Source organism: Hypanus sabinus, chromosome 18 (genome assembly GCF_030144855.1).
Source record: "Hypanus sabinus isolate sHypSab1 chromosome 18, sHypSab1.hap1, whole genome shotgun sequence".
In the NCBI taxonomy this organism is placed as follows: Eukaryota; Metazoa; Chordata; class Chondrichthyes; order Myliobatiformes; family Dasyatidae; genus Hypanus; species Hypanus sabinus.
The window spans coordinates 62794065-62810146 of NC_082723.1; the positions used below are offsets into that span (position 1 = coordinate 62794065).

Sequence of the window (16082 nt, forward strand, 5' to 3'; positions counted from 1 at the left end):
TTCCTATACATGTCATTCATCTCTCTCTTCTTCTTTATCAGAGTTCCAATATCCCTCAAGAACCAAGGTTCCTTATTCTTATTCACATTGCCTTTAATCCTGACAGGAACATACAAACTGTGCACTCTCAAAATTTCTTCTTTGAAGGCCTCCCACTTACCAATGACATACTCGTCAGAGAACAACCTTTCCCAATCCACGCTTTTTAGATCCTTTCTCATTTCTTCAAATTTGGCCTTTTTCCTGTTTAGAACCTCAACCTGAGGACCAGATCTATCTTTATCCATGATCAAGTTGAAACTAATGACGTTATGATCACTGGAACCAAAGTGTTCCCCTACACATACTTCTGTCACCTGTCCTAACTCGTTTCCTAATAGGAGATCTAATATTTCATCCTCTCTAGTTGGTACCTCTACATATTGGATTAGAAAACTTTCCTGAACACATTTTACAAATTCTAAACCATCTAGACCTTTAACAATATGGGAGACCCAATCAATACATGGAAAATTAAAATCCCGTCCTATCACAACTTTATATTTCCTGCAGTTGTCTGGTATCTCTCTGCAGATTTGCTCCTCCAGTTCTCGCTGACTATTGGGTGGTCTATAATACAACCCCATTAATGTGGTCATAACTTTCCTGTTTCATATGGCCCTGGTAGACAAGCCCTCTAATCTGTCCTGCCTGAGCACTGCTGTAACATTTTCCCTGACTAGCAAAGCCACCCCTCCACCCTTCATCCCTCTGCCTCTATCACGTTTGAAACATCAGAACCCTGGAACATTACACTGCTTGTCCTGCCCCTCCTGTAGCCAAGTTTCACTAATGGCTACAATGTCATAATTCCACATGTCAATCCACACCATCAGCTCGTCAGCCTTCCCCACAATACTCCTTGCATTGAAATAAACACATCTCAGAAGATTATCACCACCACACACAACCCTTCTATTTGTGACTTTGCATGAACATTTTCATTTAAATTTTTTTTATTAATTATTGTTGAAGATCAACAAAAATACATTAAGGTAATCAAGTCAATATGTCATTATGTACAATGAAGAATTAAATTAGCAAATAACTAATTAACAAAGCTAAGCAATATATCAACAATAAGAAGAAAAAATAAAATGTTAAGAATATTTTTGAAAGAAAAAAAGAAACAAAAAAAAGAACCCCTACTAATTGAATAATTGATTAAAAAAACAGGGAAAAAAACCCACTGGGAGCACAACCCCGGAGCTATACATCATACAAGCTTCCATAGAAGAAAAACATCAATCCGCCAACTCAAATCCATTTAAAGAAAAGTCGGAAGGAAACTGTGGTGAACTACATATACCTGTCTGGACACACCCCCTGCTGACTGCTCCTGTGGCTCCTTCCACAGACCCCTGGATAAAGGCGATTGAGGTCTGAGCCCAGCCTCTCAGTCTCCAGGATGTTGTATGGTGGTCAACCACTGCTTGTTCTTTCTTCCAGTCAATAAAAGCCGATGTCTCGCCTTTTCGTCTCAGAGAGAGTTATTGATGGTGCATCAATTTTATTGACTGGAAGTTTTAAAACATGGAAACCGTTTCATATAACCATATAACAATCACGGCTCGGAAACAGGCCATCTCGACCCTCCTAGTCCGTGCCGAACTCTTAATCTCACCTAGTCCCACCTACCCGCACTCAGCCCATAACCCTCCACTCCTTTCCTGTCCATATACCTATCCAATTTTACCTTAAATGACACAACTGAACTGGCCTCTACTACTTCTACAGGAAGCTCATTCCACACAGCTATCACTCTCTGAGTAAAGAAATACCCCCTCGTGTTTCCCTTAAACTTCTGCCCCCTAACTCTCAAATCATGTCATGTCATTTGAATCTCCCCTACTCTCAATGGAAACAGCCTATTCACGTCAACTCTATCTATCCCTCTCAAAATTCTAAATACCTCGATCAAATCCCCCCTCAACCTCCTACGCTCCAATGAATAGAGACCTAACTTGTTCAACCTTTCTCTGTAACTTAAGTGCTGAAACCCAGGTAACGTCCTAGTAAATCGTCTCTAAACTCTCTCTAATTTATTGATATCTTTCCTATAATTCGGTGACCAGAACTGTACACAATATTCCAAATTTGGCCTTACCAATGCCTTGTACAATTTTAACATTACATCCCAACTTCTGTACTCAATGCTTTGATTTATAAAGGCCAGCGTTCCAAAATCCTTCTTCACCACCCTATCTACATGAGACTCCACCTTCAGGGAACTATGTACTGTTATTCCTAGATCTCTCTGTTCCTCTGCATTCCTCAAAGCCCTACCATTTATCCTGTATGTTCTATTTGGATTATTCCTGCCAAAATGTAGAACCTCGCACTTCTCAGCATTAAACTCCATCTGCCAATGTTAAGCCCATTCTTCTAACCAGCATAAATCTCCCTGCAAGCTTTGAAAACCCACCTCATTATCCACAACACCTCCTACCTTAGTATCATCGGCATACTTACTAATCTAATTTACCACCCCATCATCCAGGTCATTTATGTATATTACATCCGGAAAGATTGGATTTGGACCCCCAAGCCCCTGAAGCAGCTCTTGCCTTTGAACTCTGGCTTGCATGCTTCCAATCATACTTGGAGGAGGTTCGTGCAACTGACCCCGCTGTTATGCACAGAATTCTCGAGGGTCACCCCAAAAGTTTATTCATTTATCAGGGACCTGCCGACCTACGAAGGGGCACTGGACGCCCTCAAAAGACAGTACCTGCGGCCGGTGAACACCGTCTATGCAAGACATCGCTTAGCTACCTGACGGCAGCAGCCTGCAGAGATGAGCGCCCAGTTTCTCCGAGCCCTACAGACACTCGTCCAAACTTGTGACTGCAAAATGCTCACGGCGGAACAGCATGCGGAGCTGCTAGTATGAGATGTCTTTTTTACAGGAATTAAGTCAGTGTATGTGTGCCAGTGGCTGCTGGAAAATGCCGATCTTACCTTACGCTCGGCGATCGAGATGGCCGACATGCTGCAGGCTGCTCTGCACAACGCTGACGCTGTCCAGCTGCGCGATTTCCCGCCGGTTCCATGGACACCTCAGACCCCGCCGCCGCTGGTTCCCGCAAGCGAATTCGCCAACGCCGCTGCCAGTCGTGATTCCACAAACTCCCCGAACCCGATCATGGCTGCGGCCAGGCGTAAGTCCGAGCTGTGTTATTTCTGCGGACTCGAAAAGCACCCCCGAAAAGCTGCCCGGGCTGAGAAGCGACCTGCTCCAGCTGCGGGAAGAAGGGCCATTTCGCCAAGGTCTTTAAGTCTAAACCATGAGCGGGGTCGAGCAGCGCTGCGTGTGAGACGTGGGGGCTGCCATCTTGCATGCTCGGATGTGGGCGGCCATCTTTGTCGGCGTCAACATGCCCTGCCCCATACCTGTGTGAGACGTGGGACCCGCCATCTTGCATGCCCGGATGTGAGCGGCCATCTTTGTCGGCGTCAACGTGCCCCGCCCCCGACCCACCGGTGTTTACCGGGCACCAAGACGGCAGTTCAACTCTGGCCACCATAACCCTCGACCAAAGCACCCCACACCAGCTTGCAAGGTCAATGTTGGACATGCTGGTGGAGGGGCACAGGACTAGCTGCCTGTTTGACACGGGCAGCACTGAGAGTTTTATTGACCCGGACACAGTGCAACACTGCGGATTCGTGACACGGCCAGTAAGTCAGAGGGTCACCTTGGCTTCTGGGTCGCATTCCACAGACATCCGGGTGGGTTGTGTAGTGACATTGGTGGTGCAGGGCACAGAATATCGGAACTTTGCGCTACTGGTCATGCCTCAACTGTGCGCGCCTGTGCTATTGGGGCTGGACTTCCAGAGCCACCTCGAAAGTGTGAATATAGCATATGACGGGCCCCTCCCACCACTCATTGTCAGGATTCCTCAGTTTGGTGGGACTTCGCCATATACCCCGCTACTGACCACCAACACACACTGAACCACACGTCCCGCCCAGCACCATGCCGACAGCTGCGCTACCGACACCACTTGCAGCCTCTCCACCCTCAAGATCCCTCCCCCATCGCTGTTCGCCAACCTCATCCCTGACTGTAAACCTGTGGCAACTAAAAGCAGGAGGAACAGCGCGGGAGACAGAGCCTTCATTCAGTCGGAGGTGCAGCGGCTGCTCAGGGAGGGGATCATTGAGCCAAGCACAAGCCCTTGGAGGGCCCAGGTGGTTGTTGTTCGGACCAGGCAGAAAAATAGGATGGTCGTGGACTTTAGCCAGACCATCAATAGGTTCACGCAGCTTGACGCATACCCCCTACCCCGCATCGCGGATATGGTCAACCAGATAGCTCAGTACAAGGTGTACTTGACCATAGATCTGAAATCCGCTTATCACCAGCTCCCCATCTGCCAAGAGGACCGCCCCTACACCACCTTCGAGGTGGGCGGCAGGCTCTATCACTTCCTGCGCGTCCCATTCGGTGTCACAAATGGTGTCTCAGTCTGAGGGAAATGGACCGGATGGTGGACTGGTGCCAACTGAAGGCCACATTTCCCTATCTGGATAACATCACCATCTGTGGTCGCGACTGGCCGGATCACAACGCCAACCTCCAATGATTTCTCCAAGTGGCCAAAGCCCTGAACCTTACTTATAACAGGGACAAGTGTGTGTTCAGAACCACCCGACTCTCTATCCTTGGGTATGTCGTGGAAAATGGGGTCATTGGCCCTGATCCCGACCGTATGCGCCCCCTGTTGGAACTCGTCTTCCCACCACTCTCAAAGCCCTCAGACTGTGCCTGGGTTTTTTTTCCTATTACGCCCAATGGGTCCCCCATTACGCAGACAAGGCCCGCCCCCTGGTCAAGTCTACCACTTTTCCCCTCTCTGCTGAGGCCTGCGCAGCCTTCAGCTGCATTAAAAGGGACATTGCCAAAGCAACGATGCATGCGGTGGACGAGACCATTCCCTTCCAAGTAGAGAGTGACGCCTCCGATTTCGCGCTTGCTGCTACCCTCAATCAGGAAGGCAGGCCAGTAGCATTCTTTTCTCGTACCCTTCAAGGCTCTGAAATTCGGCACTCTGTGGTGGAGAAAGAAGCCCAGGCCATAGTGGAAGCTATTAGACACTGGATGCACTATCTCGCCGGCAAAAGGTTCACCTTGCTGACTGACCAGCACTCAGTTGCGTTCATGTTCAGCAACCAACAGCGGGGCAAAATCAAAAATGATACAATTTTGCGGTGGAGTATAGATCTCTCCACCTACAACTTTGACATCCTGTACCGGCCTGGCAGACTCAATAAGCCCCCTGTTGCCCTATCCCGGGGAGCGTGTGCTAGCGCAAAGCTTGACCAGCTATATGCCCTTCATGCACATCTTTGCCATCCGGGGGTCACCCGATTTTACCATTTTGTGAAAGCTCGGAACCTGCCGTACTCCCCGGAGGACATTAGGACGATGACCAGGGACTCCCAATTCTGCGCTGAGTGCAAACCGCACTTCTACCGTCCTGAAACGACGCAACTTGTCAAGGCCACCCGCCCTTTTGAGCAACTGAGTGTTGACTTTAAGGGCCCCCTTCCCTCCACCGACCGCAATGTCTATTTTCTCAACATTATCAACGAGTACTCGCGGTTTCCCTTTGCCATCCCCTGACCCGACACCACTACCACATCCGTCATAAAAGTCCTGCACCAGCTCTTTACTCTGTTCGGATATCCATGCTATATCCACAGTGATAGAGGGTCCTCCTTTATGAGTGATGAGCTGTACTGGTACCTGCTAGCTAGGGGCATTGCTACTAGTAGGACCACGAGCTATAATCCCCGGGGGAATGAACAGGTGGAGAGGGAGAATGCCACTGTGTGGAAGGCCACACTTTTAGCCCTTAAGTCAAAAGGGTTGCCGGTCTCGCGATGGCAGGAGGTCCTTCCCAAGGCACTCCACTCTATCTGCTTCCTGTTACGTACGTCCACCAATGCCACCCCTCATGAGCTCCTTTTCTCTTTTCCCAGGAAGTCTGTCACTGGGACCACCCTACCAGTTTGGCTGATGTCCCCAGGGTCAGTGCTGCTCCGGAAACATGTGAGGAGCAATAAATACTCCCCGCTGGTCAAGAGGGTTCACCTTCTACATGCGAACCCCCAGTATGCCTACGTGGTCTTACCTGATGGGCGGGAGGACACTGTCTCCATCCACGACCTGGCGCCCGCAGGAGCAGCAGACCACTACCCCAAACAATTCCCGGTAACTATGAACCCTGTACCCAAGGTGACACCGCGCACACCAAGCCCTACACAGACTCCTCATGACACTCGTATACCGGGCATCTTGTATGCGTATATACCAGGCGTCTCGCACATGCGTGAGGGATCACTGACGCCTAGTGGGCTGACACCTCCAGTTAGGCCGGAACCAGCACAACCTCCGTCTCCGGTGCAAGCACCACCGGCACCTGTGCAATCACAGCCGGAGCTACGTAGATCACAATGACAGATTCGACCACCTGATAGACTTAACCTGTAAGAAACTTCGCCACATGGGGACCGTTTTTAAAACAAAGGGGGGGTGAATGTGGTGAACTACATATACCTGTCTGGACACGCCCCCTGATGACTGCTCCTGTGGCTCCTCCCACAGACCCCTGTATAAATGCGATTGAGGTCTGAGCCCGGCCTCTCTGTCTCCAGGATGTAGTATGGTGGTCAACCACTGCTTGTTCCTTCTTCCAGTCAATAAAAGCCGATATCTCGCTATATCTGAGATATCTCAGAGTGAGTTATTGATGGTGCATCAGAAACCATATTAAATAATTCAAATCAGATGATAGTAGTGGGCAACTGAACCCCACATCAAATCGAGGATCAAAAGTTTGACTTCTGATTTTCTCCAAATTAAGACATAGCATCACTTGTATCAAAGCAGGAGTGGAAGCATCTTTCCATTTCAACAAAATAGCCCTTCTGGCCAATAATGTAACAAATGCAATTTCATGTTGGTCTGATAGAGAAATACCATGAATGTATTGAGGGATTATACCAAATAAAACTGTCAATTTATTAGGTTGTAAATTAATTTTTAAAACTTCAGAAATTGTAGAGAAAATTGATTTCCAAAAATGTTTCAATACAGAACACGACCAAAACATATGTGTCAATGCAGCTGTCTCGGTTTTACATCTATCACACTGACTATCAACATTAGGAAACATTTTAGACAGTCTCTCCTTTGTCAAATAGGAACAATGTACAATTTTAAATTGAATTAAAGACTGACTGGCACAGATCGAAGAAGAGCTAACCAACTTCAAAATCCGCAACCAAACCTCTGTTATCAAGGTCATGTTAAGCTCTCTCTCCCAATATGGCTTAATCTTAAGTGAAGGGTAATTGTGCTGTTGTAACAATAAATTATAAATTTTCCCAATAAAACCCTTCACTAAAAGATTCATCATTAAAATAATATCTAATGGGTCAGAATCCTGTATATATGGAAAATTACTTAAATATTCTTGTAAGAAGAGTCTGACTTGAAGATATTGCAGAAAATGTGAATATGAGAGAGAGTATTTAGCTACTAATTTCTCAAAAGACATCAATCAGCCATCTTAGAACAGATCCATGAAGGAATAAACTCCTTTATTCCTCCAAAGAAGAAAAATAGAATCACTTAATGAAGGTTTAAATAAATAATTTCAATAAATTAAACTAAAAAGTTTAAATTTTTTGAGATTAAAAAATTATGAAACTGGAACCAAGTTCATAATGACTGCTTAATCACAGGGTATAAATTTAAATTAGAGATTTTGGCCAGTTTTACCATTAGAGAAGCTCCTAATAATGAGGTTAAGTGAAACGGTTTCACAGCTTTCAATTCAAAATCAGCCCTAGGTGGTTGTTCATTTTTATCAGCCCAATATAACCAAAAACACATATAACGTATAGTAACAGCCCAATAATACATTCTTAAATTAGGCAGATCAAGACCTCCATCTTTTTTTAATTTTTGTAAATGATATTTACCAATTCTTGGTCTTTTATTATACCAAACAAAAGATGAAATAATAGAGATAACCTGATTCAAAACCTTCTTAGTTCAAAAAAAGGGATATTTTGAAATACATATAAAAATTTTGGTGAAATCATCATTTTAACTGCATGGATTTGGCCGGCTAATGAAAGTGTAAGTGGATTCCATCTACACAATAATTGCTTCATAAAATCCACTAAAGGAACAAAATTAGCTTTCTAAAGGTCTTTATGATTTTTAGTAATAATCATACCTAAATATTTAAAAGAGTCCATAATTCTAAAAGCAGAATCATCTTGGGGAAATAATTCACTTTCATGAAGGTTTAGTTTATATCCCAAAAACTTTCCAAAATCGTTTAATACTTTCAATAAACTAGAAATGGATTCTTCAGGATTCAAAATATAAACTAAGAGATCATCAGCATAAAGGGAGATCTTATGAATAGTCCCATATATGAAAATTCCATGAATACCTTTAGCTTCATGAAGTGCAATAGCCAAGGGTTCCAGCACCAAATTAAATAACAATGGACTTAACGGACATCCTTGTCTCGTACCCCGTGAAAGTCGATAAAAGGAAACCTGCAATTATTAGTACTAACAGTAGCAATAGGGCTTTTATATTTCATTCTGATCCACTTATTAAAATTAATACCAAAACTGAATTTCTCTAAAACATTAAGTAAGCATTTCCATTCAACTCTGTCAAATCCCTTTTCAGGGGATTGGGGAGTCTTAGAAAAGGATGAATATTTAAGAGTTTATTAAATATTTAATATTTAACATTTAACAGTCTCCAAACATTAGAGAAGGAATAACAGCCCTTTACTAAACCTGTTTGCTTTTGAGAGATAATTTCAGCTAGAATATTCTCCAGCCAATTAGCCATTATTTTTGAAAGAATTTTAACATCCACATTTAATAATGAAATAGTTCTATATATGAAGCACAGTCATTAGGGTCTTTATCCTTAAGAATTAAATAAATAGAAGCTTCATAAAATGTGGGAGGTAACTCTCCTATCAAAAAAGAATCTTTAAGCATTTCCAACATATATGGAGAGAGCAATTTTTCAATTTTTTAATAAAATTCTACAGAATAACCATCCAGTCCAGGAGCTTTACCAGATTGCATTAAAAATAGCTTTCTGAATTTCATTTTCAGTAATAGGAGCATCAAGAGTTTGCTGATCTTCAACAAAATTTGAGGAAAATCGATCTTTTGTAAAAATGCATTCATTTTAGAAGAATCAATTGGAAACTGAGATTTATAAAGTTCAATGTAAAAGTCTTGAAAATTTTCATTAATGTCTTCATAATTACACACTATACTACCATCTCCCTTACAAATTTTTAAAATGTGTCTTTTAGCTCTAGCTGCTTTTAATTGAGATGCGAATAGCTTATTACTTTTATCTCCAAACACATAAAATAGATTTTTCAATTTAAGCAAGTTTCCTTCAATAGGATGTTAATAATAAATTATATTGTGATTGGAATTCAACTCTTTGTTTGAATAAATCAATGCTAGAGATTGCATAAATATTATCCATCTTTAATTTGTTTGGGAATCTTATCTAACTTTGTTTTTGTTTGTTTCTTAAGCTTAGCTGAATAGGAGATTATCTGCCCATGCAAATATGCTTTAAATGTATCCCATATAATCAATTTTGACACATCCCCCATATTGTTAAAAAGAAAAAAAAATCTTTTATCTGAGTCTCAAACAATTTGACGAAGTCCAAACTTTGCAATAAATTTTCTGGAAAACACCAAGGCGAATTTGCAATAACGACATCATTCAATTCAAAAGCTAAGCTTAAAGGTGCATGATCCAAGAGAACGATAGCATCATATTCACATTTCTGGACTTTAGACAAAAAATCGGGGATCAGCTATAAAATAATCGATTCTCAAATATTTTTGTGAACATATGAAAAAAAAAGAATAATCTCTATCATTAGGGTGTAAATGTCTCCAAATTTCAACCAGCCCAAAATCAATTTTTAAAAAGTAATGCAGAACAACTTGGAAGCTGCTGACCAGTTGAACTTTTGTCAATCAAAGGATTCAAACAACAGTTGAAATCACCACCCATTAACAACATATATTCATTTAAATCCGGCAATAAAGCAAATACATTTTTAAAAAAGGATCATCTACATTAGGTCCATATAAATTAACCAGAACAACTTTTCTATTACAAATTGTTCCTTTAACAATTAAAAATCTACCATTAATATCTGACACAATGTCTTCTTGGATGAATAAAATATTAGATTTAATAAAAATAGATACTCCCTTTGTTTTATGTTGACAAGTAACGTGAAATTGAAGGCCCTTCCACATTTTAAAAAATCTATTTTAATCGCCGGTTTTGATATGCATGTCTTGAGCAAAAATTATATTGGGTTGGAATCGATTAATGATTTTCAAAGTCTTCTTTCACTTAATAGGATGATTCCAACCACGTACATTCTAACTTATAATGTTTATCTGTTTAGTTACCACAAAAATTTTTATTTTATTTAACATAAATACATGCATACCAGCACAGGCTAATCAAAACTGGTGGTGATAAGTATAATCATATACAAAACATGCATGCTCTGGAAATCCATAATGGGAAAAAAACACAAAAAAGAAAACTGAAATTAATCCTATAGCTAATCCTATAACTCAAAACGAAACCCAATCCTCCCACCATCCTGAAAAGCCTGAAATTCAGCAAAAAAAAGTGGAAATGCGTCCCCCTAGAGTAAAACATGAGAGAGACTCTGCGAGCTGCCCATCTTATAATAGTGATTTTATAAGCTTTCCTTAATTCCTCCCCCCAGTTACAAAAAAAAACACACAGCCCTAAAATAGGAAAGTCCTGCAGAGGAAAAAAAAATGTTTATGCTCAACATAAAAAGCCAAACACTGCAGAGCAACACATCACCGTATCAAGTCATGTTGACTGGTTCTTCTGCCCACTTACGGGCTTTGCTTCTAGCTAATATATATGCAATTTAAATATCAATCTACTTTGATGCCTACCATTGCTTATGGAGTATTATTGTTCAGGAACAATGGACACTGGTGAGGCTGAGTAATCATTAAAACATGGAATGGATTCCCAGCAGAAATGGCTAATACAAGAGGGCACAATTTTAAGGTGATTCAAGGAAAGTATAGGGATCTCAGAGATGTTGTTCTTTAGTCAGAGACCAGTGGGTGTGTGGAAAGATCTGCCATGGGTAGTCATAGCGGCAGACACAGTAAGGACATTTGAGAGACTCCTAGATAGGCTCATGATGAAAGACAAATGGAATTCTCTACAGGACGGAAGCATTAGATTGATCATGGAGTAGACTGAAAGGTGAGCAGAACATCATGGGCCAAAGAGCCTGTACTGTGCTGTATTGCTCTACACCACCTGGCTCCCCATATCCAGCATAGAAGTTCAGAGAACAAATGTTTATACTAATCCTTAAAATATAATCTGGGGAATGCAGAAACAATCTCCAAAAATGCCAAAACAATAACCTTAAACAAAGAGAAGAATGCCTATTTAATCTCTAATGAAGAAAAATCAGCCCCATTTTCCATTTAACTTACACGCTCAATGAAAAACAGTTTTTAGGAAAAAAAACTATCTATCTACTAAGCACTCCCAAGCTATGTATATATATAAGAAAAAGTCTTTATGAACTATGAAAACTATCGCCTAATTAATGAAAAAAAGGATAGAAACAAATAATCAAACTATCTGTCCGTCGTGTTAATTCCCTCAGTAGACCAAACAGATTTCGGAAAAGTCATTCATTATTCACATCAAAAAGTTCAGCCTTCTTTAAATGGTCGATCGATCAAAGGACATCTTAAGCAAATCAGAAATCTTTAAATCTTATCTTCTTTCTGAAATAACAATTATTCAGCAGACCCAAAACCATTCAAACCTCGGCTACAACTGAAAAAGAGTTAACATATTCCAATGCCTCTTTGGGGTCCAGAAAAACACATGGAGTCGAATCTTTGGGAAATAATTTTAATCGGGCTGGATAGTGAAGTGATGGGAATAATCCCTTATTATAGGCTATCTTCATGGTTGGGATGAATTTAGACCGCAGGTCCATAACTTCCCGTGGATAATCTTCATAAAAATGAATCTCGGAACCCTTAAATTTAAAAACTCTGTGTCTCCTTGCATATTTTATGATTTGGTCTTTAACTTTGAAATGAGGAAAGCAGACCAAAGTTGACCTAGCTTATTCAGATCCCGAGATTTCAAAGTGAAAATTCTATGCGCTCTTTCGATATCGGGAGGTTGAGGTAAAATATTCGGAAACAGAGATTGAAACAAGTTAGTAAAATAGTCCAATAAATCCCCACTCTCAGATCCTTCCTTCAGTCCAACAATTCAAATATTATTCCAATGAGATCTTGCTTTCAAATCGATAATCTTATGTTGAGACTTTTCCAAGCAGGCTGAAATACCCGCAATCTGATGCTTCATCTCTTTAAGTTCAGAATTCAGGGAAATAATATTTTCCTGCACAAATTGAAAACTCTCATAATGACTTCATCTCAGAAGAGGTAGCATCAAGTTTCACCATGTTGTTGTCTACTTTCTTGTCGAGAACCGTCAGTGAACGTTCGAAACGCTCAGCCAAAACAGGCATATCCTCTGATTTTTTTTCCCCGTTCCATTGCTGGATTCAGGAAGTTGCTTTCCACTTTTTAAAGATTGTGACATAATAACAACTATTCCCCTCTAAGATCCAAAAAAGAAAAGTTAAAAATTCAAAGTTTAAACTGGGGAAAAGGAAGAACTAATTGCAGCCACACAAAATGTGTGTCACTCCATTAGGCAGTAGACTCCATCTGGAATCTCCTGCATGAACATTTAACATAATTTATTTTCACCTCTGCTCCACTGTCTACTCTGGCACACTGGTTCCAATCCCCCTGCAAATCTAGTTTAATGCCCCCCCCCCACCTCAATAGCACTAACAACCCTCCCTGCAAGGATATTGGTCCCCCTGTGGTTCAGATGTAACCCATCTCTCTTGTACAGGTCCCACCTGCCCCAGAAGAGATCCCAATGATAATAATCAATACTTGATTAAAATAATGTGTGTTATTTACCACATTGATAAGCTTCATTTACAACTTCAAATCAAACAATTATAACAAACATCTGAATTTATACAGTGCTGTGAATGTACTTACATTCTCCAAGACATTTTACAAGAGCAATACAAAGAGAGTTCATGCAAAGACCACCCACTGGAGAAGGGGATCGTAAAGAGTCCACAGAGCCTCCATTAACCAATTGGCCCCCTCCCATGCAATAACAACTCCATGAGTTTCAGTGAGTCATTGTCAATTGTTTTGCTAAAAATACAGTAGACAGGGTCCTCACTAGACATTTGAATGTCCAAACAATATTTACAGTGATATAGGATTACCTGTGTAACTCTTAAAATCACAAAAAGTGTATAACGTTGACTGAACCTTAAATGCAAATTGCAGTATAAATGATAAAATGAAGCTCTGCAGAATTGGAGATCAGAATAGAAAGCAGGAGATGCTTTATTGCAGCATTCTACAGGGAAACACAGAATTAATGCTTCAGGTCAGCGACTGCTTCAAAAGCAGCGACTGGGAGCTGGAAGCAATCTCATTGCTTGTTCCAACGCCTCGTAAAACACATAGCATTGCTTATTGACCTCTTAAATTTCTTGGATGAAAAGAAGTACAAAAAGGGGTCCAGGCAGCAGTTGGTGCTTGACAGTGCTAAACACCTGTAATAAGCCAGTTCCAACACACCCAGAGCATGGCACTGCTCAGGATGAAAGAACTTAAGTGTAATGCCAACTGTTCGAGACACATGCACTGGTAGGAAGCAGATTATAAAAATTGTCAGGGACATCACTATCATTTGTATGGACTTTATCTTCATATTCTGGCTCTTAAGCTGATTGGGATTCAGTTTTATAATGAAGCTGGCGAGCAAAGTGTAGAAAGTGACCGAGGCAACAAATGGGATGATATAGCCAGTGAATAGAATAGTTGTGTTCCATACAAAGTACAGTGTCAACAGCTCGTCCTGGTGAAAGCTCAAGCACTGCGTGGAATTGTTGACCTGGGTGGTCCTCAGCACAAAGAAGAACGGAAATCCTTGGACGAACAGAATGATCCACACACCCGCACATAGCAGCTTCATGAATCTGGCTTCCTTAAACATGGTTTTCTTGGTGCAGTGCACAACAACGACGTAGCGGTGAATGCTGATGAGGACCAGGAAGTAGATGCTCCCATACATGTTGGTGCTCAGTAAGAAGACCTTCAACTGACAAAGGAAATCTCCAAAGGGCCAGTGCAACAGTGAGAAGTTTGCGATTATAAATGGGGCGGCCGGTGTTATAATAGCATCAGCTAATGCCAAGTTGACCTGCAGAATCATTCCAGCACTCCATTTCTTAATACAAAACCAGAAGATCCACAGGCTGACAATGTTCAAAATGAAACCAGCTGAAAAGATCAAGCTTAGGAAAATCGGGATGAAAGAGCCCAGATCCTCTGGCTTACAGTCAGGGCTCCCCGTGGAATTAGAGCTGTTCACTGCCTGGTAGGTAGGGGTGAAGGATGAGATGTCCATCATCGGCCCGTGAATCTGGGAGGAAAACTGAAAGGTCAAGTACACAATATAGCAAACATATCAACACAAATAGATAGAACTGTTGCTGGACCCTCTGTTGAGAGGTGAGATCTGCGGCAGCAGGGAGGCAAATGAGAGGCAGTGACACAGACGTCAGTGAGAGCAAGTTGAGAAGATGAGGCAGGCAGGGAGCGAGGGAAATCTACTGGATTAATGCAGGAGCTTGACAGGTAAGGGGGATGAACTCAGGGATGGGTGGCTCCATGAGACCGGGATTACAGAAACTAGGGTGAGGGAGGGACAAGGCTAGCAGCTCTGTGGGATGTGGGATAAAGGTGGAGGAAAGAGTAGTGGGGGGTGAACTTGCATTTCTAATTAAAGAAAACATCATGGCATTAGCCTGAGATAAAACTACTGAGAGATCATTCAGTGAGGCTTTATGTGTGGCGTTGAAAAATAAGAAGGGGCAATCACCTTGTTGGGATTGTACTTTGCAGGACCCCAAAGCGTCAATGGGAATGAGACCAACAGATATGCAGAAGGATTACAGAAAGATGCAAGAGTAATAGGGTCATCACAGAAAGGGATTTAAACTTTCCTAACATGGACTAGGACAGCCATACTGTTAAGGGCTTTGTTGGGGTGGAATATTTTAAATGCATTCAGAAATGTTTTCTCAGGCACTGTATAGAAGGCCTTACCAGGGATGGACAAAGTTTGACCTGTCTGTGAGTAATAGGGCGGAGCAGGTGACTGAGTTGTCAGTGGAGTCCTTGGGACAAGTGACCACCATTCTATCAATCTTAAAATAATAATAGAAACAGACGGACAGGTCCATGAGTTTAAGATCTATTTGAGGACAAGGAGAATTTTGATGGCATGAGACAGGAGTTTCCAAACACAAGGAAATCTGCAGATGCTGGAAATTCAAACAACACACACAAAATGCTGGTGGAACACAACAGGCCAGGCAGCATCTATAGGGAGAGAAGACCAGAGCGGGGTGTCCATGAAGAGGAGGAGGGTTGAAGACGGGAGAAGGGGTCATCGGAGGGTGTAGGTGAGTGTCAAAGAAGTAAGCTCAGAGATGGAGCCAGCGGAAGAAGAGTTCAGCGTCATGGCATACGCAGAACTCGCTGAGGTGTGGGCGAAGGGGGACAAAGCTGAGGCCCTTACTGAGGACAGGGCACTCTGCCTCAGAGAGTTGAAGGTCGGAGGGAATGGTAAAGACCCGGCACAGATGAGAGAGGGGATCAGAGGGGGGAGGGAGGCTGGTAGTGTCAGTGGAGAGGGAAGGGTTGGGATGAGAGGAAGATGGAGCCTCTGAGGGCCCAGGAGGTGACGATGGGATCTGAGGGAGAGGGGATTGCAGAGTGGTGGTGGGGGAAGGG

At 42.3% G+C, this 16082-nt stretch overlaps 1 protein-coding gene across 1 annotated transcript; it reads right to left on the reverse strand.

The window, feature by feature from the left end:
• Nucleotides 1–13175: 13175 nt before the first annotated feature.
• LOC132377530 (P2Y purinoceptor 4-like) lies at nt 13176–14694 on the reverse strand. Its single transcript, XM_059943809.1, has one exon. It carries the CDS (start codon nt 14692–14694, stop codon nt 13711–13713), a length of 984 nt encoding a protein of 327 aa, XP_059799792.1. The 3' UTR covers nt 13176–13710.
• Nucleotides 14695–16082: the final 1388 nt, after the last annotated feature.

Coding starts and splice junctions, on each gene's coding strand:
- LOC132377530 (XM_059943809.1), bottom strand. CDS start 14,694: ATGATGGACATCTCATCCTTCACCCCTACCTACCAGGCAGTGAACAGC.